General features: G+C 38.5%; 1 protein-coding gene across 1 annotated transcript in view; it reads left to right on the forward strand.

Annotated features, from left to right (window-relative positions):
* The first annotated feature begins 472 nt into the window (after nucleotides 1-472).
* Nucleotides 473-27,840, forward strand: part of EDA2R (ectodysplasin A2 receptor) — an 82,072-nt gene continuing 54,704 nt past the window's right edge. Inside the window, exons 1-2 of the mRNA XM_057717641.1 lie at nucleotides 473-597; nucleotides 15,490-15,586. Of these exons, the coding sequence (XP_057573624.1) occupies nucleotides 15,500-15,586 (87 nt within the window). The 5' untranslated portion in view covers nucleotides 473-597; nucleotides 15,490-15,499. The remainder of the gene's footprint in view (nucleotides 598-15,489; nucleotides 15,587-27,840) is intronic.

Here is a 27,840-nt window from a genome sequence, read left to right on the forward strand (position 1 = left end):
GCAAATTAATCAATTATTTTTTTACAGATTACCATTCAGTGCCAGTAAGGAAATAAACAGAGTGGAGTGGACAGGGGAAGACTTGGATGAGTGAGGCTTATATGGTGAAGTGACACTTTGCCACGAAGACCCAAATCCTTCCCTGACACCACATATCTTAACTTCAGCTCCACAATCTCTCCTGCTTCCATTCCCTCTCTCCCTGCTTTAGTCTCTGGAACTTTTCAGTTCCTGCCAAAGGCGTGGCTTAGTCACTATTCACCCACCCTTCCCCAACTCCTCCCCCACTTTCCCTGTCGGGGTGGAACTTCTTTGTGTAGCCACGCCTAGACACTCGAGTGGTCCAATAGCTGCTTCACGGGGGAGGAGAAGTAGGCGCAGCATGAAAGGAACAGAGAATAGGTTCTGGCTGTTGTTGCTACACGTGGATGTGAAATGAGTCAGAGGAGAGCTTTGATTGTAACGGATTTCATCCACTGTGAGTGTGGTATGGAGGCTGGGGGCTGAGAACTGGAGGGATGTCTGGCCTGCGCTGAGGTACGTTTGTCCGGGAATTCCGTTACTGGAGCAAGATCCATCCATCCATTCATTTACAGGGTGAGTGTGGGAACACCCTCTAGCATGGCAAGGTGGCTGGGACCTGTGGGGCATAGGGATGGGAGTTCAGGATCAGGTTAGGATGACCCTGCTAAGGTGCTACAAAGTCAGAATGGCTGGAAAGGTCCTGTGGCTGTCTGTCTGCCTATCCATCTGTATCTAGAGAGTACTGTGCAAGGTGCCAGGAACCTGAGATAATACCTTGATGGCCTTGGTGAGCCAGTTCCCCTGGGGTAGGCATTTACTGGATCCCTATGGCCTCTGGGAACATGTCTGGATCCATCCAACCACCCTGAGTATCTGTGGTTGGGAGATAAGGAAAAGAAGGAGGCTAGGAGCTTAGGGAAGGGAGGGAGGAGTTGGATCAGATTTGTGAGGCATCCTTTGGGAAGTTGAGCTGCTGGCCTACCCACGTGGCCCCTGGGCAAGTCAGGGCTTGTGTAAAGAGCTTGCAGGCTCTATTTGGGGGCTTTCAGTTTGCACTCTCACCCAGCCGGCTGGGTTTCATATGATCCCTCACTCCTGGAAACTGAGCCCGGGGCAGTGATATTTTGATCCTGCCTTACTTCAAACATTGGCCAAAGCCAAGGCAGCTGTGAGAACTGGGCGACAAGAAGATACCCACCAGAAACTAGGCTGGGGAAGCAGAGACTACAAGGTCTGGTTTGGACAGGTATTGGCAGTGTTAACTAGTATCACACCATGCAGGGAGGCTAAGGCAGGAGAATATAGTGCATTTTCCCCTACACAACTCTCCTGTCCCCTCTTTCACCCCAGCATACCTTCAACTCAACATAACAGACTCACTGAGCACCTACCACTGTGTGAGACAGATATGCCTAAGACATAGTAAGTGCCCACTGGGACCTCATCATGGGTATAAGAACAAATAAATATAATACAAGATAGCTTTAAAGGTCCAGTCAAAATGCTTTGATGTTGTCAGGTAAGGATCACATCTAGTTGAGCCAGAGAAAATCAGAAAGTGTTTTTTGATTGTTTGTTTTTTGACATTGTAATACCTTTCAAGACTCCAGAGCCAGACTACTTGAGTTCAAATCCCAACCCTACCATTTATTAACTTGTGTGACACTGGACAAGCATAATTACTTCCCCGTCTCTGAATTCTGTTTTAATCTAGTCTAAAATGGAGATAATAATAGAGCTCACTTTATTAAGTTTTTGTGAGGATTAAGTTAGATAATCCATGTGAAATACTTGCACACACTTAGCACAGTGGCTGGACCAAAATAAGCACTCGATAAATGTTAACTATTATTATTATGTAAGATGGGCCATAAAACACAGATAGGATTTCAACAGGTGGAGACGGGAGAGAAGGCAGTCCAAACAGAGAAAAAACAGAAACAACTGTTTGGAGGCAGGGAAGCTCAGTGTGTGTGAAAAGAACTCCAGCTGAACTGGATTTTAGAGTACAATTAGGTGGAAACTGAAAGTTAAAATTACCATGGTAGATTGATGACAAACTGTGGAAGACTTTTGGATGCTAGATTTTCTGTTTGATTCATCACACTGGAAAATCATTGCGAGTTTCTGAGCTAAAGAAAAAAAGACAAATCTGTGTTTCAGAAAGAATAATCTGGTAAACATGAGTTAACTGAATTGGCATAGGAAAACATGAGAGGTGGATAAACCAGATGCAGAGAGAATGAAACCCTGAACTGAGGTGGTGACTATGGGAATAGAAAGGAGGCAATGAATTTAACAAGATATCACAGAAGTTGGATCTGCAGACAGAACTTAGAAGTTGATAAATTGTATGAGACTGAAAAAAAAGGAATAAGAGAATCAGTATCTCTTGGGATTCATTTATACTTTAGAAGGTTGTGTATTCCAATCCCAATTCCATCTATTTCTGTGGATGGTACAAATAGAAAGGATATCCACTTTCTGAATTAGACACAGTTTACTCAAGTCCTGGGTCTGTTACTCACATGCTGTTTTTGATCCTAAGCATATTATTTACCCATCATTCCCAGCCAGAATCAATATGATATCATAGGGTATCATAGGACATTTAGAAATATGTGTTGGGAGTGTGATTTTTTACACAAAGAACGAAGTTCCAACCAGTTTGATACAACAAAGCATTGTTCTTCCTACCCACTTATAATACCAGTAGTAAGACCAGTGAGAAATATTGAACTTATCCAAAACTCAGTCTGGGGAGAGAATAGTATCCATGTCATAGTTTTGTTGGAAGGATTAAAATAAATAATCCCTGTGAAGTATCTAGCACAATATCTGATGCATAGTAGGTTTTCATGAATCATAATTTTCTTTCAACCGAATTAACTTCACCATATAACATCTTTGCTAGTCTCTGCCTAAATACTTTCTGAGGGAATATACTTACTGATCTCTGAGAGAGTCTATTACCTTCATAGAATGCCTTGACTCTGCAAAAGTTCTTCCTTTTGTTAAGCTGAACTCAGTCTCCCTGTGGCTTCCAGAGGTTCTCGTCATTCTCCCTGGGGCCACTCAGAGGAGTCTGCTCATTCTCTTCCTTGATAGTTCCTCAGAGACCTGAAAACCAAAGACCACATCCCCATTCATCTTTCATTCCCAGGTCAAACATCCCAGCTCTTACATCATTTCTCTTATAGCATGCTGTCAAGTCAAATAAGACTCTGAGGTTTTGAGCTATATAAGTTGAGGGGATGGTGGTAACTTCAAAGTGATGGAAAACACTATAAAAGGTACAGGATAGGTGAATGTGACAAGTTCCTTTGTAATTTATTATTTCTTAAGTTCCCACTATGTGCCAGGTACTTTCAAATCCATAATCCCAGTGACCCCTCACCCCAACTAAGGAAGATCCAGGTCTTCTTGTCTTAATTGTACATGTGGCCAAATAGGCCCAAAGAAAATGAAACTTGCTAGAGATCATTTAGTTAGTAAGTGTCTGAGCCAAAACTGGAAACCAGGTTTTTCTTACTCCAAGGTCAGTGGGGTTTTGTTGTTGTTGTTGGTTTGTTTTTAATTTTGGCACTGGGCCCTGAATTTGGAGACTTTGGATTCTAGTCTTGGCTCTGCCACTGACCAACTGGGAATTGAGGGAAGTTCTATCCCTCCTAGAGGGGTCTCAGTCTTCACATATGGATCATCAAGGGAATGAGGTTAGGTTGTCTTGAAGAATCATTTTAGGATTCCATGACAATATGTTTTCAATTATCTGATGGTTTGAAGTTTTAGGCAGTTACCAAAGAGGAGAAAAAAAAAAAACATAATGAAATGTGCTGTCTTATGAGTACTGAGGTACCTGTTACTAAAGGAGTTCAAGTAGATAAGGGTGGTATTTCTTTACTGGGTAATAGGCAGCTGGGACTAAGATGAGTTTTAAACTCCCATCTAACTTTAAGATTATACAATTCTGAAAATTGTTTTATAGAATGTGCATTTACATATGTGATCATAGCCTTCTTGTTGTATCAGTTTCACCGTTTCCCCACTACCTTGCCAACTTTCTTTTTCTTAGGCGGCCTAAAAAATAAAAGGCAAGAAATATTTTGGCATCAATATTTCATCCTGTACAGACAGGCTTCATTCTATGGACTGAATCTCCCATTCATATTGGAAGGATAAGTAGCCCCTAGCTATGCTTAAAAATGCTTGTCAGTTTGTATGTCTGCCTCTTTAGAATATTTCTGGCTTAGAGGAAGGAATAATGTACGTGATAGAATTTACATTGCTATAGGAAAAAAGGCACTGTTCTTATTGACATCTTCAGAGAGATACAGCTATTCCAGATAGTTTGGTAAATTGGACAGGGTAGAGAGAATGCAGGGCACCACCAAAGAACATTTAAAAAATCAGAAATTAGAGCACTTGACTGTTTTATCCAGTTTCTAGACCTGTAAAGAAATCATACCATGAATCCAATTTTCAGCTGGGAGAACTCAGTCACCTAGAGAACTTGAGAAGTCACCTAGTACTGCTGGTGAGATAACTAATTTTTGCTGATACCATAATTTCATTGTATCTTGTGGTGGTCGGTACATGAATGTGACTCACTTTGGCTAGGGACACTGCAAAACAAAAGCAGGGGTTTGGGGTATTGGTTGTTTGGCCTGTGGCCTCTCTCCAATGCCCTTTGCTCCCAAACTCTGGGTGGAATAGGAACAACAGTCATAGCAACCCCTCACATGTGTAGCACAATTTGGAGTTTCCAGAGCACTCTCACATACATTATCTCATTTTTCCCTTGAATATCATCCAGGGTAGTTTCTGTACCTTTGCTCCCACTTGGGAAGACTTTCAGCAATCATTAAAGTGATATTTTCCTCTCATAATCAGCCTGAAGATTGCTGGTCTTAATTATATCACAATATTCTTGGCTGTACAGTTCTTTTCTCTCCTCCATTTAACATGTTTTTTTCAACAGTTACCAGACACTAACCAAATATTTATATATTTTTTAGCATTTACTTGCCCCTCAGTTTACAGTTTTTTGTTATATTTATCTTTTTTAGATTTGTGTTTTTTTGTTATGGATATGTGTGCTTCCACATGTTTTGAAGGAGAAAGATTTTAATTCACATGGTTAACATTTACTTCTGGCTGAATTAAAATGGTCCAACTGGATATTAATTCTGTATGTACAGTGACAATAATTTTTTTCAGTTCTTTACTGGAACATAATTGCTTTACACTGTTGTGCCCGTTTTTGCTGTACAAGAAAGTGAATCAGCTGTATTTATACATATATCTCCATATCCCCTCCCTCCCACGACTCCTTCCTACCCTCCCCATCCCAGCCCTCTAAGCCATCACCCATCACAATTATTTTTAATAAAATTTTCTTTTATTTTTCTACCCCAGCATCTTAATTGCTCTGTGCACCGGAATAAAGAACAAGGTAAATAGGTGTGACTTCTTTAATTTTGTAAAGCTCCCTTCATTCTTCTCTGTTAATATACTAATCCTGACTCATATGTTGCTATCACTAATAGTTGAAATTCTTCAGCCACTTTGGAAATGGAAAGAGAAGCTTGTTAAAAACTGTAACAACCATTTGTGGTCTCTGAATTATTTCGATTCCATGCACATATTGTGATATACTTGAATGTTAAAAGACAATTTACTTTTGTCACATACCAACAAAATAATGCATTTCCAGTTCTGATGCTCCTTCACCTCCCTGTACCAATAGCTGACGCTATTGCTCATCTTTTACTTCTTAAAACTTTGTCCTGTACTATCGCATCCAGGTTCTATTCTTTCTTCCCTAGATTCCCCTTCCTGATTGCTGTTGGCTCTTCTTCCTCTTCCAGCTTCAAATATGTATGTCCCTTAGTGTTTTGTTCTTGGTGGTTTTCTTTGCTCATCTAAGCCTCTATGATTTACTTAGGCCAATGGTGCTCAACTATCCAGAAGTTTTTATTTAATTAGTCTAGGGTAAAGGTATGTTTTAAAGTACCCCAGATGATTCTGATGTGCATCCACGAGCTGGTATTTTAATGCATTTGAATTATCTCTAGCTCCATCCTATGTTCTACATATTTTAATTGCCTGCTGGGCACCACCACTGACATGTTCCTTTGTTCCCTCCAACATTCCATACTTAAAACAATTTGAAAAACTGAGTGCATTGTCTTTTTTTTTCTGACAAGCAACTCCCCTTTCACACTTTTTGTGGCCCTGAGGTTCTCCTGGTTTGCCAGGCAGAAACCCTCAGAATCTTCTCTGACTTATGTCTTGCTCTTAGCTCTTATATCTATGTAATTGTAAGGTCCTATGGATTTACTTTGTAAGATCTGTATCTCCCACCATCACTTCCTTTCTCTTCCTATTGCTACCATCTTTGTCCTAGCCCTTATCTCCTAGGGTTTGAGCAGAAACCCTGTCTAGCCATTCTTTAAAGCACAGATTAATGTTCAGAAAATACCTTTGTCCCAACCTAAAAGATTTTTGATGAAATAGTAAATTTAAGTAACAGCCTAGGAGGACCTACATTCCCTATTTTAGAATGCAATACTGCCTTGGAAAGCATGCCAAACTCATAAGCCTTAAATTATCTGTGAGTTCTGGCTTTATTTAATACTAGTTAAATAAATTTAGAGGCATTTTTTTTTTCTCTTTAAGCCTCGGTTTTTAAAATCTATTAACTGGTGATAATAATCCATGTCTTATTCTCAGGGTTATTGGAAGGAACTTGAGCTAATTCATATGAAACCCTTTCAAACTGTGAAAACTTTCACTCAGACAGAAGATTGTTACCATTATTTTGTAAATTTTTACCATTCACTCATCCAACAAATGTTTATTTAGTGTCTCTTGTATGTCAGGCACTGTTCTAAGCATGGGGGATGAAGTAGTGAACACAGCAGGTAATCTCATGCTTACATTCTAGTTGGGGTAGAAACAGGCAATAAAGAAGTAAATAAGATATTAAGTGTGTCAGATGGTCGTAAGTGCTATTGAGAAGAATGAAGCAGGAGAAGGAGATAGGGAATATGGAGGGAAGTTGCAGTTTTAAAAGAGTGGTCAAGAAGCCTCACTTAAGAAGATAGTTTAAGATCAAAGAACTGAAGAAGATGAGGAAGGTAGCCATGTGGATATCTTGGGGAAAACATGCCTGACTAAGGAAACAGCGAGTATGAAGGCCTCAATGTGGGAGCATTTCCTGGTTAGTTTGAGGAAGCGCAAGGAGGTTGGCATGGCTGGAGTTAAGAGAATAATAGGAAGAATTGTAGATCATGGGGTCAAAGAGGTGATGGGGAGGTAGTCAGATCATCTAAAGCATCATTGGCCATTATAAGGACTTTAGTTTTATTGAGTGAGGTGAATAGCCATCATTAGATTTTGAGGTTGGAAATGATGTGATCTAACATGTTTTAAAAGAACCATTCTACCCTCAGCCCCTTAAACTCTATCAACCATTCTTTCCAGAAAAAAATGAGTAGGCTCAGGTAACTCCCTCACCAACTTCCCTCTGAATGTGGGGGAAGAGAAAGACCTTTTTCTGAATGCACCTTATATTCAGGTGAAACATACAAAAGCCAAAAAAAAGCCCTTAAAACAGTTATTTTCAAAGTTGGTTGCACATGAGAATCACCTGGTGAATTTTAAAAATTCCAAACATATCAGAATCTCAGGAATGTGACCCAAGTATAAGTGTTTTTTTTGAAGTTCCCAAGGTGCAGCGTATACTGAGAACCACTAGTCAAAGAGATTGGCCAAACCCTCATGGTATGATTGGGGACGTTCAGTCTGGCAGTGGGGAGGAACATGATTCTGATGGCAGAGCTGGACCTGGGACCACTCACCATTCAGAGGAATGCAGAATTCACAAATACTTTGGCAGAAGGAAGATAAGATATTTGATAGTTTGGAAGCAGATTATGGGCAAGAGAAAGTTGGAATAGAAGTGGCCCTGGACCAGGCCAGGAAAGAGAAGGCTGAGTGCCAGCACCAAATGATAAAGCAACATCTGAATTATAGACCAAACATCTGGAAATGATGAGGGCACTGCACAGATTAGAAGCTTGATTTTCTAAGAAAGTACTGTTCTCAAGGTCAGACTGAGTAATTACTTTTATTTTTGCCAGTCCTCTGCATGTGGGCTATTGGGTAGTCTCACAAAAAGAGAAATTGGCAAGGCATGGACCAGCTGCTGTCTTCCTCATCCTCTTTAATCCCACACCTCCTGCACTGCCTAGGCAGAGCATATATCTTCCATGAAGTCTTGAGTTCTTAATTTAGACCTGTCATCCTGTTCTGCCCACCTGTCCCAGATGGAGAGAGCATGTTTCATCCCACAGGCATGTGCAAGTTGAGAATAGCAGCAGTTGCAAGCAGTAGCCAGAGGCAGCTGCACTGGCAATAGCCTGAATATCTAACATCCAGCAGAAACTTGGACAACATCAATTCTTCAGGGCACAATGAGCTCATGTGGGAATTATTATTAATGTCAGCTTCATTACTTCTCCTTTTCCCTGTCAACTTGCATTTTTATTTTTCTAGGTTATTTTTTCTGGGGGAAGGAGGTCAGGATGGGGGGTGGACAGGGTGAGCTGTCACATTACCAAGGCAGACAAAATAAGGAAATATTCTAGTCATCTTGTCACTTGTCTGCCCATCTGGTTAAACTCAATCAATATACCCAAACAGCACTTACTAGATAAATCTGGATTAAAAAAAAATTCATAGTAGCTTTTTAAAATTTTAATTTTGGGAAAAACTTAAGCAATGTCTATTAGAATGATGCAAGGTAGTTCACAGTATAAAGAAAAAGCTGAAGTACCAGGTTTTTTTAGAAAATGAGATATAATTCACATACCATAAAATTCACATTTTTAAAGTACACAATTCACTGTTTTTTAACATATTTACCAAGTTGTACAATCATCACTACTATCTAGTTCCAGACCATTTCGTCACCCCAAAATGAAACTCATACCCATTAAGCAGTTATTCCCCATTCTCTCCTTTCCCCAGCCCCTGGCAACTACTAGCCTACTTTCTGTCTCTGTGGATTGCTTATTCTGGACATTTCATATAAATGGAATCATATATTTTTCCTTTTGTGTGGCTTCTTTCACTTTAGCATAATATTTTTAAGGTTCATCAATGTTGTAGTCCTCATTGAGTACTTCATTCCTTTTTCTGGCTGAATAATATTTAATTGTATTGATAGACCACATTTTGTTTAACCACTTATCAGTTGATTTACATTTGAGTTGTTTCTCCTTTCTTGGGCTATTATATATAATGCTGCTAGGAACATCCATGTACAAATTTTTTTGTGGATATATATTTTCAATTCTTTTGGGTATATACCAAAGATTGGAATTGCTGGGTCACATGATAACATTATATTTAATATTTTGAGGAACTGCAAAATCATTTTCCAAAGTGACTGCACCACTTTAGATTCTCACAAGCAATATATAAGTGTTGCAATTTATCCATGTCCTTGCCAACACTTATTCATCCCCTTTTTTTACTATAGCCACCTTAGTGGGTGTGAAGTGGGATTTCATGGTGATTTTGATTTGCATTCCCCTAATTGCTAAAGATGTTGAGCATCTTTTTATGTCCTTGTTGGCCATGTTTATATCATCTTGGAGCAATGTATATTCAAATAATTTGCACATATTTAGTTAGGTTGTTTGTCTTTTTATTGTTGAGTTGTAAGATCTATTATTCTCTATGTATATATCATATCAGTTCTCTATAATTTACAAGATTTTTTCTTCCATTATGTGGGCTGTCTTTTTATTTTCTTATTTTTTTATTACATTGCTCCAAGAAGATGATCAATGATAACCTAGCAGGGTGGGATAGGGAGGGTGAGTAGGAGGCTCAAGAGAGAGGGTAAATAGGGATATATGTATAGGTACAGATGATTCACTTTGTTGTACAGCAGAAACAGGCACAACAGTGTAAAGCAATTGTACTCCAAGAAAGAGCTGCTCCCAAACTCATTCTATGAGGACACCATCACCCTGATACCAAAAGCAGACAAAGATGTCACAAAAAAAGAAATTACAGGCCAATATCACTGATGAATATAGATGCAAAAATCCTCAACAAAATACTAGCAAACAGAATCCAACAGCACATTAAAAAGAACATACACCATGATCAAATGGGGTTTATCCCTGGAATGCAAGGATTCTTCAATATATGCAAATCAATCAATGTGATACATCATATTAACAAACTGAAGGATAAAAACCATAGGATAATATACGGAATCTAAAAATGGTACTGATGAACTCAGTGACAAGAACAGGGAAGCAGATACAGGGAATGGACTGGAGAACTCGAGGTATGGGAGGGGGCGGGGGATGAAGGGGAAACTGAGAAGAAGCAGGAGAGTAGTACAGACATATATATACTACCAACTGTAAAATAGTCAGTGGGAAGTTGTTGTATAACAAAGGGAGTCCAACTCGAGGATGGAAGATGCCTTAGAGGACTGGGGCAGGGAGGGTGGGGGGGAATCGGGGGGGGGGGCGTCAAGGAAGGGAGGGAATATGGGGATATGTGTATAAAAACAGTTGATTGAACCTGGTGTACCCCCCAAAAAAATAAAATAAAAAAAAAAAAAAAAAAAAAAAAAAGATATCACTATTAAAAAAAAAAAAAAAAAAAACCATAGGATAATCTCAGTAGATGCAGAAAAAGCTTTTGACAAAATTCAACATCCATTTATGATAAAAACTCTCCAGAAAGTGGGCATAGAAGGAAATTACCTCAACATAATAAAAGCCATATATGACAACACAACAGCCAACATCATTCTCAATGGTGAAAAGCTCAAAGCAGTCTCTCTAAGAACAGGAACAAGAAACAAGACAAGGATGCCCACTCTCACCACTATTTTTCAACACAGCTTTTGAAGTTTTAGCCACAGCAATCAGAGAAGAAAATGAAATAAAAGGAATCCAATTTGGAAAAGAAGTAAAATTGTCATTCTTTGTAGATGACATGATATTATATATAGAAAACCCTAAAAATGCTACCAGAAAACTATTAGCACTAATCAATGAATTTAGTAGAGCAGCAGGCTACAAAATTAATGCACAGAAATTTATGCATTCCTATACACTAACAACAAAAGAGCAGAAAGAGGAGTTAAGGAAACAATCCCATTTACCATTGCAACAAAAAGAATAAAATACCTAAGAATAAACCTGCCTAAGGAGGCAAAAGACCTGTATGCAGGAAACTATAAGACACTTATGGAAGAAATCAAAAGCTATACAACCAGAAGGAGGGACATCCCGTGTTCTCGGATTCAAAGAATCAACATTGTGAAAATATCTTTACTACCCAAAGCAATTTACAGATTCAACACAATCCTTATCAAATTACCACTGGCATTTTTTACAGAAGTAGAACAAGAAATATTACAATTTGTTTGGAAATGCAAAAGACCCTGAATAGCCAAAGCAATCTTGAGAAGGAAAGACATAGGTGGAGGAATCAGGCTCCATGACTTCAAACTATACTACAAGGCTACAGTGATCAAGACAGTATGGTACTGGCACAAACACAGAAATATAGGTCAATGGAACAGAATAGAGAACCCAGAGATAAACCCACACATATATAGGCACCTTATCTTTGACAAAGGATGCAAGAATATACAATGGAAAAAAGCCTCTTCAGTAAGCGGTGCTGGGAAAATTGGACAGCTACATGTAAAAGAAAGAAATTAGAACACTTCCTAACACAATACACAAAAATAAACTCCAAATGGATTAAAGACCTACATGTAAGGCCAGACACTATAAACCTCCTAGAGGAAAACATGGGCAGAACACTCTATGACATAAATCAAAGCAAGATCTTTTTGACCCACCTCCTAGAATAATGGAAATAAAATCAAAAATAAACAAATGCCAAAGAATCTAGGAAAATGTATTATACTGGTATGTCAGGTTGTTAGTCAATTAAAATATCATTTTTCTGGATTTGGGATATTTTTGGTAATCATCAAATTTTTCAAATTGTGTGAATTGTGGTTTATTTTCATATTTAAAAAATTAAAATATAAGAAAAATAAATGGGAACTAAAGAACCTTACAAGCTTTTGCACAGCAAAAGAAACCATAAACAAGACAAAAAGACACCCCTCAGAATGGGAGAAAATATTTGCCAATGAAGCAATGGACAAAGGATTAATCTCCAAAATATACAAGCAGCTCATGCAGCTCAATACCCAAAAACCAAATAACCCAATCCACAAATGGGCTGAAGACCTAAATAAACATTTCTCCAAAGAAGACATGCAGATGGCTAACAAACACATGAAAAGATGCTTAACATCACTAGTCATTAGAGAAATGCAAGTCAAAACTAGAGTGAGGTATCACCTCACACTGGTCAGAATGGCTATCATCAAAAAATCTAGAAACAATAAATGCTGGAGAGGGTGGGGAGAAAAGGGAACCCTCCTGCACTGTTGGTGGGAACGTAAGTTGGTACAGCCACTATGGAGAACAGTATGGAAGTTCCTTAAAAAACTCAAAATAGAACTACCATATGACCCAGCAATCCTACTACTGGGCACATTCCCAGAGAAAACCATAATCCAAAAAGAAACATGTACCATAATATTCACTGCATCACTATTTACAATAGCCAAGACATGGAAGCAACCTACATGCCCATCAACAAATGAATGGATAAAGAAGATGTGGCACATATATACCATGGAATATTACTCAGCCATAAAAAGGAACAAAATAAAGTAATTTGTACTGAGGTGGATGGACCTAGATTCTGTCATATGGAGCAAAGTAAGCCAGAAAGAGAAAAACAAATACCATATACTAACTCATATATATGGAATCAAAAAAAAAAAAATGGTACTGATGAACCCAGTGAAAAGGCAAGAATAAAGATGTAGATGTAGAGAACACAGTTGAGGATACAGGGTGGGGGGCAAATCGGAAGCTGGGATGAAGTGAGAGAGTAGCATTGACATACATACACTACCAAATGTAAAATAGATAGCTAGTGGGAAGCTGCTACATAACACGGGTCAGCTCTATGATTAGTGATGATTTAGAGGCATAGGATAGAGTGGGTGGGAAGGAGCCATGAGAGGGAGGGGCTATGGGGATATATGTATAAATATAGCTGATTCATTTTGTTGTACAGCAGAAACTGGCACAACAGTGTAAAGCAATTATACTCCAATAAAGAGCTTAAAAAAAAAAAAAAAGAGCTGGAAAAAAAAAAGAAATGCAAAAAGAAAAAAATAAATATAATAAAATAAAATAAAAAGGCAATACATGTACCACAAGACACTGCTGACCACAGGGAAAAATTTGACATGAAGTCTTGAGTTTGTCCCTGGGTAATAATTTAACCATTATTAGACAATTTTACTCATATGCTGTGACTTCTTCAGAACAGATCAGAGTCTATCTGTGGCTTTCTTCTCTTTAAAACATGCAGTTTGTTAAACTTATAGTGAAACAGTTTAATTTGTATGTGTTGGATAAACAGTCTGACAACAGAGAAGGAGGAAAGTCCTACATTCACCCCCTGGGGCCTGATATGGGGATTTGGCAATATGCCTAATTCACCTAGACACAGGTCTCAAAGCCAAGGTTAGAGGGACATGTTAAAATTCATGTCACATGATGTGTATTAGATGGAAGGGGCTCTGGATACCAAACAAAATAGGATGTCTCAGACACCCAAAGGCCGGAAACAGCTGTTATGGAGATTTCAGATGCCTATATCAGGAGCTTATCTCAAGGGCAGGACTGCTCTTTGGCTCCTGCCAATTTCTTTTTCTGTTTTTGTGGCAAGAGAAGGATACAGGGGAGTTGTCCAGACCAGTATGCTCACCCCGTGCCCATGACAATTAATCCCCTTGCCAGGAGGGCTGTGAGACCACTGATGGTTTTTGTTCTTAATGAGAAGACAGGGTAGGGAGGGGAGCGTGCTTACTGAGGCTGACACTAATGGGCCAGTAATCAAAACAACATAGGCGGGGGCATCTTCAGCTTGTGCAAAAATGGATTTTGTAGCCAACTTTCTTCTGAATGAAGGAATGGGAATGAATGACCCAGTTGATGGTGAGAAATGGTGCATTCAAGCAACAATGCCGGACACTCTTGGAAACTTTTGAAGGGAGAAGTGCTGGTCTCTCAAGGTACACATATACACTCTCTTCTCTTCTGACTGGAAGTAAGCACTGAGGACTTTCAGTACTTTGAGAAGCCACCTGAAGTTCACCTTGGTATGAGATTAAGGAGTGAACAAAAGAATCTCACCCCACCTTCCTCTTTGAACAATGCAAGCCCCGTGTATTAGTTACTTACCTTAAATTTCATCTTTGTAGAAAACTATCTCTCTACATACTTAATTCTGTCTTATTTTGTATAGCTTTTCAAACCCTTCAGAATGCTTTAATGGACCTTAGCTCATTTAATCATTCCAAGAGCTATATAAGGTAGGTGAGGAAAATATTTCACTCTTTCTTCAGATTAAGTAACTGAGGCCAGAAAAAATAAAGTATTTCATCCAGAATCATAGGTTGAAAGAAGAGTCAAGTAAGTTGACTGACCATCCCAATTTACCTGAGATTGTCCCAATTTTGACACTGAAAGTCCCATGTCCTGAAAGTCTTAGTCCTAAGCAAATCTGGATGATTGGTCACCCTGTATCCAGGATAGAACCCATATCTTTCAACTCTCTGGCCAATGCTGGTGCCACCGCTCTATGCCATTTGTATTATGAGAACTGTTATCCGACTGGTGTTTCCTTTTCTCTTCACCTTAGTGTACCAGGACATTTCTTCATGCTTGGTCATTCTCCCCTCCCACCCTGTCAAGGACAGAAGAAATGACAGCTGGTTGTCCTCAAAGTTACTTAAGATAGTTCTGGCAACAGGGAACCATGTTTCAGCTTTCTCAACCACAAAAGAAGGATGATAATCTCTATATTGCTATCTCAAATATAATAGGTATGAAAGTGCTTTCTAAACTATTAATAGCTGGTAACGTGCGAGAGATTGTGGTTATTCTTTGTTCCCTAGGCAGAAGCCAGCTCCTTGTTTTATTCTCTTTCCAGTTCAGCAAGTGTTATAGCTACTAACTGTGTGAACTTTGGCGAATCCCTTGGCCTCTGTGCTTCATTTTTCTCATATGCAAAATTAGGCTAATAATTCTTTGTATTGTTGTTTTAAAGATTGAATTATTATATGTAAACCACTTAAGAGTTCTTGGCACTCAGTCAGTGCTATATATGCATTAGCTGTTTTGGGTTGGCTTCCTCAATGCTTATAACCCAGGACCAGAGACTAGATTAAGAGGCCATAAACCAACTGACATGGAAGCCACCACTTACCTTGAAATCCCTTTCCATTAATTCCCTAATTGTTGTGTTCTGTACCCATAGCCTTCCCACCATGGATTGCCAAGAAAATGAGTACTGGGACCAATGGGGACAGTGTGTCACTTGCCAACTATGTGGGCCTGGACAAGAGCTCTCCAAGGTAAGTCCCCCTGGTCAGGACACTTATTTGTGTCACATCTTAGGAATGAGACTGGCAAACAAGCAAGTCCAAGATTAGGTGAGTCAGCCCCATCTGTGGCTAATCAGTTTAGCAGATAAAACATGGAATCCAAAGATTATGACAGTAGCAGTCACAGCTCCATTAAGAAGTCAAGCTGACAGCATCAAGGGCAGAGGAGGATTCCATGAGATAGTGGGGTATCTCAAGAGGAGGTGTGTAATGCAAAGACCTAGGAAGGCTGTTTAGCATTAGGGACATGTATCAATTAAAGCAGGGCCCACAGGACTTCCCTGGTGGCACAGTTATGAATCCGCCTACCAATGCAGGGGACACGGGTTCAATCCCTGGTCCGAGAAGATCCCACATGCCGCAGAGCAACTAAGCCCATGAGCCACAACTACTGAAGCCCACACACCTAGAGTCCATGCTTCACAACAAGAGAAGCCACAGCAATGAGAAGCCCAAGCACTGCAACGAGGAGTAGACCTCACCTGCAGCAACTAGAGGAAGCCCACATGTAGCAAGTGCAGCAAGAAAGACCCAATGCAGCCAAAATTAAATTAATTAATTAATTATTTAAAAAAAACAGGGCCCACTCATTTGGGGTTCAGGAGAAAGATAACAGGTCTTGGGAATGGGAAAGAGAGAAGAAAAGAGTAGGCTGAAATGTGGCCTCTATCTAGAGGGACTGGGCCATTGAGGAAACTGCAAGAGAGGATTCATTGATGGGGAACTAGCGAGTGTCTAGCATCCCAATTAGTAGTAAGGGTCAGCAGAAAACAACTCACAAGGCAGGGATTTTATACTTAGCCCTGGTTTGCAGAGCTGGGGCTGCTTAACTGTTCCTGCTTCAGGTCCCTGTTGGTCCCAGAACCTGGGGGTGGTGTTAAATTTAGGCTTCAGTTGGGGACACAAAGGCTGGAAGCAGACAGCCAGCAGATTTTTTTTTTTTCACACTCACACATTTTATGCAGTTGTTCATTAATCCAGCAATCACTTATTGAACACCAACAAACTGGCAGGCATGGTTGTAGACTCTATGGATATGGCAAAACAGACAAAATTCTTTGCCTTCATAGACCTTACCTTTTAGTGAAACAAACAATGAACAAGATACATACATACATAGATATGGAAGTATGACAAGAATTAAATTGCAGTGATCTGATACAGAGTGACTGGGTGGCTACTTAGATCAGGTAGCAGGGGAAGGCCTCTCTAAGGAAGCGCCTTCTGGGGAGAGGATACAGCTAGTGCAGAGCTCCAAGGTGGGAATGAACTAGGTATGTTCAAGGAAGGGGAAGAAGGTAAGTGAAGCTGATGACTGGTGAGTGAGAGGTAGAGTAGTACATAATGAGGTCACAGAGGGGAGGTATCGGCCAAACCAGGGGTAATCTTTAAGTTTATGATGAGGAATTTTATTTTTTTTAAAAGTGCACCAGGAACCCTTTGGATGGCTTTAGCTAGGAAAGTGACAGGGTCCTCTAACTGAAACAAAATGTAGCAATTATTTAGCCCACCTCCTTCCTACCTCCCTATTTCACAAGTGAAAAGACCAAGGCCCAGGTATATTAACAGACAAGCACTAATTCTAATTTTAACTCTTTACATATAGCATTCTGTACCACAGCGAGGTGCCCACATGGTTAATAAGGAATCCCAAGACCAAGGAAAGGTCATCAGAAGTTAGGTCATGCTGGACATTAGGATGGACCCAATGGAATAAGCTACTTGGCTTGACAAAATCTGTTTTAAATATCACATTGATCATCATGATCAAAAGTCTTGGAACTCTTATAAGAATAAGCTTTTAGAAATGTTCCTATCATGTACGTGGCCATTACCCTTAAAACCATCCATATTTACACACCTGAACTTCTGTCAATCTTCTGTTACAAAACTCTCAAAAAGTGGCCTGTGATGAAATATGCATTTGTCTAAGCACCTCTTTGATTGTCATTTATTTCAGCACCAACAGAAAGCGCAGAAAAAATGAGTGAACTGCAATATTGTGTTCCTGCAATAGCTTTATATATAAACAGCTTGTGCTTGTATAGCAGTCCGTACTTTGTAAAGAGCTTTCATGTACATTGTCTCATTTGGCTCTCAGTCCCACCAAGAAGGTATTATGAGCACCATTTTAGATGATGAAACTAAGACTCAAAGAGGATATGTGACTTGTTCAAAGTCACAATGGTTCAGTAAAAATAAACATGAGCCGGATACACATGATTTTGCGTCCCAGCTTTGCTGTGGGCAAATTAGTTAATCATTGATTCAATTAGGATGTACTAAGTTCCACTTCTGGGTATATATCCAAAGAAAGTAAAAACAAGATATTGAAAAGATATCAGCACCCATGTATTTACTTCAGTATCATTTACAATAGTCAAGATATGGAAACAACCTAAGTGACTGCCAGCAGGTGAGTTAGTGAAGATGTGGTTTATATACACAACAGAATGTTGAAGCCATGAGAAAGAAGGAAATTCTGTCATTTTCAACAGTATGGAGGGACCTTGAGATATTATGCCAAGCGAAATGTCAGACAGAGAGAGACAAATACCGTGTGGTTTCACTTACATGTCGAAACTTAAAAAAAAAAAAAAAAAAAAAAAAAAAAAAAGGTCAAACTCATAGAAACAGACTAGAGAAAAGTGGTTGACAGGGGCTGGGCAGTGGAGAAACTAAGGGGAAGTTGGTAAGTGTGTACAAACTTTCAGTTGTAATATGAATAAGGTAGGAATAACAAATATTAAACATGGTGACTATAGTTTAAAAAAGGTTACATAAAACTTACCAGTGACTTGAACCATAAACACATTTATGTCATGAAATTTGGAAGCAGGGATCCTTGTGGTTGGTTGGGCAGATCAACAATATTGCCAAGGACCCAGGCTCTTTTTATTCTACATCCTAGGTACCCTGCTATTTTTTCCTCATGCTTGTGGCCTCTTAGATACCATAACAAAGCATTACACATCTTCACATCATATTTAAAGTCAGGTAGAAGGGGTAGAGACAAAGTAGCCTAATGCTGTTTTGTTTTGATTTTGTTTTTGTTTTTGCACTTTAATTTATTTATTTATTATTTTCTTGGGGTACACCAAGTTCAATCATTTGTTTTTATACACATATCCCCATATCCACTCTCTCCCTCAACTCCGCCCCACCCTCCCCATCCCAGTCCTCTAAGGCATCATCCATCCTCGAGCTGAACTCCCTTTGTTATACAGCAACTTCCCACTGGCTATCTATTTTACACTTGGTAGGATATATATGTCTATGCTACTCTCTCACTTCGTCTCAGCTTCCCCTTCACCCCCCACCACCCCAAACCTCAAGTTCTCCAGTCCATTCTCTGCATCTGTGTACTTGTTCTTGTCTTGTCACTGAGTTCATCAGTACCATTTTTAGATTCCGTATATGTGAGTTAGCATACAATATTTGTCTTTCTCTTTCTGACTTACTTCACTCTGTATGACAGACTCTAGGTCTATCCACCTCATTACATATAGCTCCATCTCATCCATTTTTATAGCTGAGTAATATTCCATTGTATATATATGCCACATCTTCTTTATCCATTCATTTGTTGATGGGCATTTAGCTTGCTTCCATGTCCTGGCTATTGTAAATAGTGCTGCAATAAATATTATGGTACATGTTTCTTATCGGATTATGGTTTTCTTTGGGTATATGCCCAGGAGTGGGATTACTGGATCATATGGTAGTTCTATTTGTACTTTTTTAAGGAACCTCCAAACTGTTTTCCATAGTGGCTGTACCAACTTACATTCCCACCAACAGTGCAAGAGAGTTCCATTTTCTCCACACCCTCTAATACATTTGTTGTTTCCAGATTTTGTGATGATGGCCATTCTGATCGGTGTGAGGTGATACCTCATTGTGGCTTTGACTTGCATTTCTCTGATGATTAGTGATGTTGAGCATCTTTTCATGTGTTTGTTGGCCACCTGTATGTCTTCTTTGGAAAAATGTCTGTTTAGGTCTTCCGCCCATTTGTGGATGGGGTTATTTGCTTTTTTGGTATTAAGCTGCATGAGCTCCTTGTATATTTTGGAGGTTAACCCTTTGTCCGTTGTTTCATTGGCAACTATTTTTTCCCATTCTGAGGGTTGCCTTCTAGTCTTGTTTATGGTTTCTTTTGCTGTGCAAAAGCTTTTAAGTTTCATGAGGTCCCATTTGTTTATTCTTGATTTTATTTCCATGATTCTAGGAGGTGGGTCCAAAAGGATCTTGCTTTGATGGATGTCATAGAGTGTTCTGCCTATGTTTTTCTCTAGAAGTTTTATAGTGTATGGCCTTACATGTAGGTCTTTAACCCATTTGGAGTTTCTTTTTGTGTATGGTGTTAGGAAGTGTTCTAATTTCATTCTTTTACATGTAGCTGTCCAGTTTTCCCAGTACCACTTATTGAAGAGGCTGTCTTTCTTCCATTGTATATTTGTGCCTCCTTTGTCAAAGATAAGGTGCCCATATGTGTTTGGGCTTACATTTGAGTTCTCTATTCTATTCCATTGGTCTTCCTTTCTATTTTTGTGCCAGTATGATACTGTCTTGATCACTATGGCCTTGTAGTGTAGTTTGAAGTCAGGAAGCCTGATTCCACCAACTCCATTTTTCCTTCTCAAGATTGGTTTGGCAATTCAGGGACTTTGGCATTTCCATACAAATCATAAGATTTCTTGCTCTACTTCTGTGAAAAATGCCATTGGTAATTTGATCGGGATTGCATTGTATCTGTAAATTGCTTTGGGTAGTACAGTCATTTTCACGATGTTGATTCTTCCAATCCAGGAACATGGTATGTCCCTCCATCTGTTTGTGTTGTCTTTGATTTCTTTCATCAGTGTCTTAAAGTTTTCTGCATACAGATCTTTTGCCTCCTTAGGCAGGTTTATTCCTAGGACTTTTATTCTTTTTGTTGCAATGGTGAATGGGAGAGTTTCCTTAATTTCTCTTTCTGCTCTTCCGTTGTTAGTGTATAGGAATGCAAGAGATTTCTGTGCATTAATTTTGTAACCTGCTACTTTACTACACTCATCAATTAGTGCTAGCAATTTTCTGATAGAGTCTTTAGGGTTTTCTATATATAATATCGTCTCATCTGCAAAGAGTGACAATTTTACTTCTTTTCCAATTAGTATTCCTTTTATTTCTTTTTCTTCTGTGACTGCTGTGGCTAAAACTTCCAAAATTATGTTGAATAATAATGGTGAGAGTGGGCCCCCTTGTCTTGTTCCTGTTCTTAGAGGGCATTCTTTTAGTTTTTCTCCATTTAGAACAGTGTTGGCTTTTGGTTTAGCATATGTGGCTTTTGTTATGTTGAGGTAATTTCCTTCTATGCCCATTTTCTGAAGAGCTTTTATCATAAATGGATGTTGAACTTTGTCAAAAGCTTTTTCTGCATCTATTGAGATGATCATATGGTTTTTATCCTTCAATTTCTTGATATGATATATCACATTGATTGATTTGTTTATATTGAAGAAACCTTGCATCCCAGGGATAAACCCCACTTGATCATGGTGTATGATTCTTTTAATGTGCTGTTGGTTTCTGTTAGCTAGTATTTTGTTGAGGAATTTTGCATCTATATTCATCAGTGATATTGGTCTGCAATTTTCTTTTTCTTGTGACATCTTTTCCTGGTTTTGGTAGCAGGGTGATGGTGGCCTCATAGAGTGAGTGTGGCTGTGTTCCTTCCTCTGCTATATTTTGGAAGAGTTTGAGAAGGATAGGTGTTAGCTCCTCTCTAAATGTTTGCTATAATTCGCCAGTGAATCCATCTGGCCCTGGGCTTTTGTTTGTTGGGAGATTTTGAATCACTGCCTCAATTTCTGTACTTGTGATTGGTCTGTTCATAGTTTCTATTTCTTCCTCGTTCAGTCTTGGAAGATTGTATTTTTCTAAGAATTTATCCATTTCTTCCAGGTTATCCAATTGATTGGCATATAGTTGCTTGTAGTAGTCTCTCATAATCTTTTGTATTTCTGAGGTGTCCGTTGTTACTTCTCCTTTTTCATTTCTAATTCTGTTGATTTGCATCTTCTCCTTTTTTCTTGATGAGTCTGGCTAATGGTTTATCAATTTTGTTAATCATCTCAAAGAACCAGCTTTCAGTTTTATTAATGTTTGCTATGGCTTCCTTCATTTCTTTTTCATTTATTTCTGCTCTGATCTTTATGATTTCTTTCCTTCTGCTCACTTTGGGGTTTCTTTGTTCTTCTTTTTCCAATTGTTTTAGGTGTAAGGTTAGGTTGTCAATTCAATAATTTTCTTGTTTTTTAAGGTAGGACTGTATTGCTATAAACTTCCCTCTTAGAACTGCTTTTGCTGCATCCCATAGGTTTTAGGTTGTGGTGTTTTCATTGTCAATTGTTTCTAGATATTTTTTGATTTCCTCTTTGATTTCTTTAATGATTTCTTGGTTGTTTAATAGTGAATTGTTTAGCCTCCATGTGTTTGTATTTTTTGCAGTTTTTTTCCTGTAATTGATATCTAGTCTCATGGTGTTGCATTCAAAGAAGATGCTTGATATGATTTCAATTTTCTTGAATTTATCGAGGCTTGATTTGTGACCCAAGCTGTGATCTATCCTGGAAATTGTTCCATGTGTACTTGAGAACAAAGTGTATTCTGTCGTTTTTGGATGGAATGTCCTATAAATATCAAGTTGAGATGGCCTAGCATGTCATTTAAAGCTTGTGTGTCTTTATTTATTTTCAGTTTGGATGATCTGTCCATTGATGTAAGTGGGGTGTTCAGGTCTCCCCATATTATTGTGTTACTTTCGATTTCCCCTTTTATGGCTGTTAGCATTTCCCTTCTGTATTGTGGAGCTCCAATGTTGGGGACATAGATATTTACCATTTTGATATGTTCTACTTGGATGGATCCGTTGGTCATTAGGTAGTGTCCTTCCTTTTCTCTTTTAATAATCTTTACTTTAACGTCTAATTTGTCTGATATGAGTTTTGTTACTCCAGCTTTCTTTTGACTTCCATTTGCATGGAATATCTTTTTCCATCCCTTTCCTTTCAGTCTATATGTATCCCTTGGTCTGAAGTGGGTTTCTTGTAGGCAGCATATAGAAGTGTCTTGTTTTTGTATCCATTCAGCTAGTCTGTGTCTTTTGCTTGGAGCATTTAATCCATTTACATTCAAGGTGATTATTGACATGTGTGTTCCTATTACCATTTTCTTAATTGTTTTGGGTTTGTATTTGTAGGTGTTTTCCTTTTCTTGTGTTTCCTACTTAGAGAAGTTCCTTTAGCACTTGTTGTAAGGCTGGTTTGGTGGTGCTGAATTCTCTTAACTTTTGCTTGTCTGTAAAGCTTTTGAATTCCCCATCAAATCTGCATGAGATTCTTGCTGGGTAGAGTATTCTTGGCTGTAGGTTTCTCTCTTTCAGGACTTTCAGTATATCCTTTCAGTATATTCCCTCTGGCCTGCAGAGTTTCTGTAGAAAGGTCAGCTGTTATCCTTATGGGTTTTCCCTTATGTGTTATTTGTTGCTTTTCTCTTGCTGTTTTTAATATTTTTTCTTTGTGTTTAATTGTCATTAGTTTGATTAATATGTGTCTTGGTGTATTTCTCCTTGGGTTTATTCTGTATGGGACTCTCTGTGCTTCTTGGACTTGGTGAATTATTTCCTTTCCCATGTTGGGGAAGTTTTCCACTAGAACCTCTTCAAATATTTTCTCAGATCCTTTCTTTTTTTCTTCTTCTTCTGGGTTGCCTATAATTCGAATGTTGGTACACTTAATGTTATCACTGAGGTCTCTGAGACTGTCTTCTATTCTTTTTATTCTTTTTTCTTTTTCCTTCTCTGTGGCAGTTATTTCCCCCATTTGATCTTCCAACTCACTTATTCGTTCTTCTGCCTCAGTCATTCTGCTGGTTATAGCATCTAGAGTATTTTTAATTTCAGTTATTTTGTTATCCATTGCTGTTTGTTTTTCTGAGTTCTTATGAACTGTTTCTTGTACTTTATTTTGGTATTGAGATTTTGTATCATTTTTCCTATCATTACTCTGAATTCTTTTTCAGGCATTTTTCCTATTTCCTCTTCATTTATTTGGTCTTGTTTTTTTTTTTTTTCCTGTTCCTTTGCCTGCATGGTGTTTCTTTGTTTCCTCATGGTTGTCCAAACTTCTGGGTTTGCTTGTCCTGGTGATAGAGGTGTGCAAGCCTCAGACTAATGTCCGAATGTTGCGTTAAACAAATATTAAATCTAGGAAACACATACATGTATAAGACACACAATTACTGAATCCATTAGGACATAAGGCTGTGGAAAGACCTGACAGAAGAACCCCAGTATGCTATCAGATGTTCAAAGAGAAACCCAACAGAAATTGACAACTGAAGCAGAACAAATCAGAAACAAAAGCAAAAACAAACAAACAAACAAATAACACCTTACACATACAAACACTAATCCAGTGAGATTTTGTAAGCTAGGATCAAATATAGAAAAGAGCTAGAGTACCACCATACAGAATGGAGATTCTCAGAATGAAATTAGACAGTTATACTAAGAACTAAGATAAAGACAAAAGCCTAGTATTAAATACCAAGGTGGTGCCTCATCTGGCGAATAGAGCAAGGAGTCTGAGCAGATCGATAGTGTTGCTTATAAGTATGTTAAGATAACATAAACTAAAAATGGATGGAAGAAAGGGGAACAGAAGAATGTAGTGTGATTGGAAATATGCAAATAAAAAAAAGGAATAGAAATGTATAAAAGATAGGGATGAAAGGAAGGTATGAGAGATGTATTGTCCATACTACCAAAAACTTAGCTAGAAATAGAAGTATATAAAAAGGCAAAAAAATAAAAATAGAATAGGAAATAGAATTAAAATATTAGGTTATAAAACTTGTAGATCCCTTAGGACTAAGATTGTAATTAATAAAGGAAAAAAAAATCCATAACTGATCCCAGAATGGACCAGTTCAGTAGGATTGATATTAATATTTCTGTTTCCTTAGAGTCTCAGCTCTAAGTGTCCTTCTACTCGCCTTGGGTTTTTTTGTACTATTCTGTGACCAGCAGAGCTTCCTTTATTGTTGGTCTGTAAGTATTGGTGTGTGTTTGGGGGGAAGGTACAATAGTGGCTCCTTCTCCTGGGAGTGAGTGAGCAGTGGCACACTGCTGTTTCAGTCAGGCTTGGAGGTGCCTGTTGCAGAGGGACGCTGGTGGCTCAGGTGTAAACAGAAAGTCTCAGAGTTGGGCCTCTCTTGGTTTTTTTTTTCTCGGCAGCCTCCCTGCTGCCAGAGTTACAAGGGGTTTTAATCTAGCCCACCCAAGGGCCTGAGGGTACTTGTTATCCCTGAGTGCCTTAGGTGGCCCACAGGGCATCTCTCCACTGCCTGTTTCAGGTGCTGAAAGAGAGAGAGAGGCTATGCCCATGGCTCCTCCCCCCCACCCATGAGCCTGCAGCATCCAGCTGCCATCACAGCCGGGCAGCTCTCAGGGGCAGGCACTCCTCACCGCAGACCTCTTCCCTCCTGTCCTCTCAGTCTGTCACCTTACTGGCAACAATTTTTCTCACCCTGAACCAGCTCTCTGGTTCCCATGGTCCTGCTCCCGGACCCTCTGTTCAGCTGTGAATTGATGTCTCAGTCCGGGAACGCTGAACTGCGTTGTGGACCCTCCGTGTGTTTCTCACTCCCTCCCATCTGCCACAGCTCAGCTGCTTCACCCTCTTTGAGCCATTGTAGATGTCTCCCTACAGGTTATGTCAGGATCCTTGTGGTCCTTTCTAGTGTCCGAGGTCATCTGCTGGTGTTCAGTTGGTTCTCTGTGGGAATTATTGTGTCTTTTGGTGCATTCCTAATGCATCTGTGGAGAGGGATGCATTCCACGTCCCTCTACTTCGCCACCATCTTTTTCTCCTGGGATATATAAGGCTTGGAAAATGTGGTATCCAAGATCCACACTGGCTCTTCAGTTCCACAATTCTATGAGATTCTAGAAGATTAGAAGGGTTGGCAGAACCTCATCATAATGAGGAACTCTTTTTCAGATGAGAGCTTTGTAGAAAGATGTCCCATCTAGCCTAATGTTGTTAAGGGAAGAAGTATTCTCCTAGAAGCTCCCCAACAGATGTCCCTTTGTATCTTATGGGCCAGAATTGAGCATTATAAGTATCTCAGAACTGTAAGGGATGCTAGGACATGAGTACCTGGCAAACCAAAAGGGGATTGTCATAATGAACTAAGACCAATCAAGAATCAGTTTTTAAGGCTAGTCATTTTGCTACCCAAAATGAAATGTGTTCTGTTAATAAGGAAGAAAATGACTTCTTTGTCATCAATGACTCACAGTCTTGTTTTTATAATTTCTTTCATTTAGTTTTAAAGTTCACTCATATGAACTGTAAACATCACTGTAAATAAATCTTTAGAGAAAATCAACACTTTTCCTCAGGACATATATTTTTAGAAGTATAATTATCAAGCTAAATAATGCACACAGTTTTAAGATTCCTGTAATATATTAGCAGATGACACTTTTTTTTTTACTAATTTCCTAGAAACCTAACCACACATAAATAATGTATGTTTCTATCTATTAATTTTATGTCTTCCTTTGTAACATTAAATTTCTAACATATCAGGACTTTATGGTAATTTAGTTTTACTTTTTTCTATTTGATAGAGGAAAATATCACCTCTTGGTGTTTGCTTATTTGTTTTAATTTTTGTTTTATGGTTTATCCTTCTATTGTTTCTTTTCATAATATAAGCAGAAATGTGTGGATGTGTACTTGGACCAAGCTTACACTTTCTAATTTAGATAAATGATAGCATTGCTTTTCTCTACCTTGTTTTTTTTTTTCACTCGACAGTATGTCTAGGAGATCATTCCATTGCACTGTATATAGTTTATATCTGCAAAATACTCCATTGTATATCTTCCATAGTTTATTCAACCAGTCTCCTCTTGATGAACAATTTTGCTATTACAAACGATCCTATAATGAGTAGCCTCATGCATGAATCTTTTTGTATTTTTTTACAAATGCCATTGTATCTGGAAAATAGATTACTACATGTGTGATTGCTAGGGTAAAGAGTAAATGCTTATGCATTTTTTTTAGATATTGCCAAATTCCCCTCCATAGAGGCTGTGCCATTTTATATCATGACCAATAATAAGCCTGTTTCCCCAAGCTTTACCAACAGGCCATGTTGCCAAACTTTTGGATTTTTTTCAATCCAATAGGTTAAAAAATGGTACTTCAATAAAAATTTATATTTAATTTCCTTTATTATTATGAGTTAGGTGGAACATCTTTAATCTGGATAAGAACCATTTATATTTCTTTTTTTTTTTCTGTGAAATGTATGTTTACTTTTCTATAGGGCTGTTGCTGTTTTGTTATTTTTACCAGTTCTATATATTAAGAGTATTGATCTTTGCTCTGTTATATAAGATGTATATATTTTTCCTAGTTTTTCATTTGTCTTTTGATTTTGCTTATGAATCTTTTACACTGAAAAAAATATGTAAGTAAATTAAATTCATCTATTTTTCCATTATTGCTTCTGGACTTTGAGTTACAGTTAAGAAATATTACTCTATTCCTAAACCTGCCTAAGGAGGTAAAAGATCTGTATGCAGCAAACTTTAAGATATTGATGAAAGAAATCAAAGACGACACAAACAGATGGAGGGACATACCATGTTCCTGGATTGGAAGAATCAACATCGTGAAAATGACTGTACTACCCAAAGCAATTTACAGACTCAATGCAATCCTGATCAAATTACCAATGGCATTTTTCACAGAAGTAGAGCAAGAAATCTTATGATTTGTATGGAAACACAAAAGACCCCGAATAGCCAAAGCAATCTTGAGAAGGAAAAATGGAGTTGGTGGAATCAGGCTTCCTGACTTCAAACTATACTACAAGGCCATAGTGATCAAGACAGTATGGTACTGACACAAAAACAGAAAGGAAGACCAATGGAATAGAATAGAGAACTCAGAAGTAAGCCCAAACACATATGGGCACCTTATCTTTGACAAAGGAGGCACGAATATAAAATGGAAAAAAGACAGCCACTTCAATAAGTGGTGCTGGGAAAATTGGACAGCAACATGTAAAAGAATGAAATTAGAACACTTCCTAACACCATACACAAAAAGAAACTCCAAATGGATTAAAGACCTACATGTAAGGCCAGACACTAT

This window comes from Hippopotamus amphibius, chromosome X, assembly GCF_030028045.1.
Source record: "Hippopotamus amphibius kiboko isolate mHipAmp2 chromosome X, mHipAmp2.hap2, whole genome shotgun sequence".
NCBI lineage: Eukaryota > Metazoa > Chordata > Mammalia > Artiodactyla > Hippopotamidae > Hippopotamus > Hippopotamus amphibius.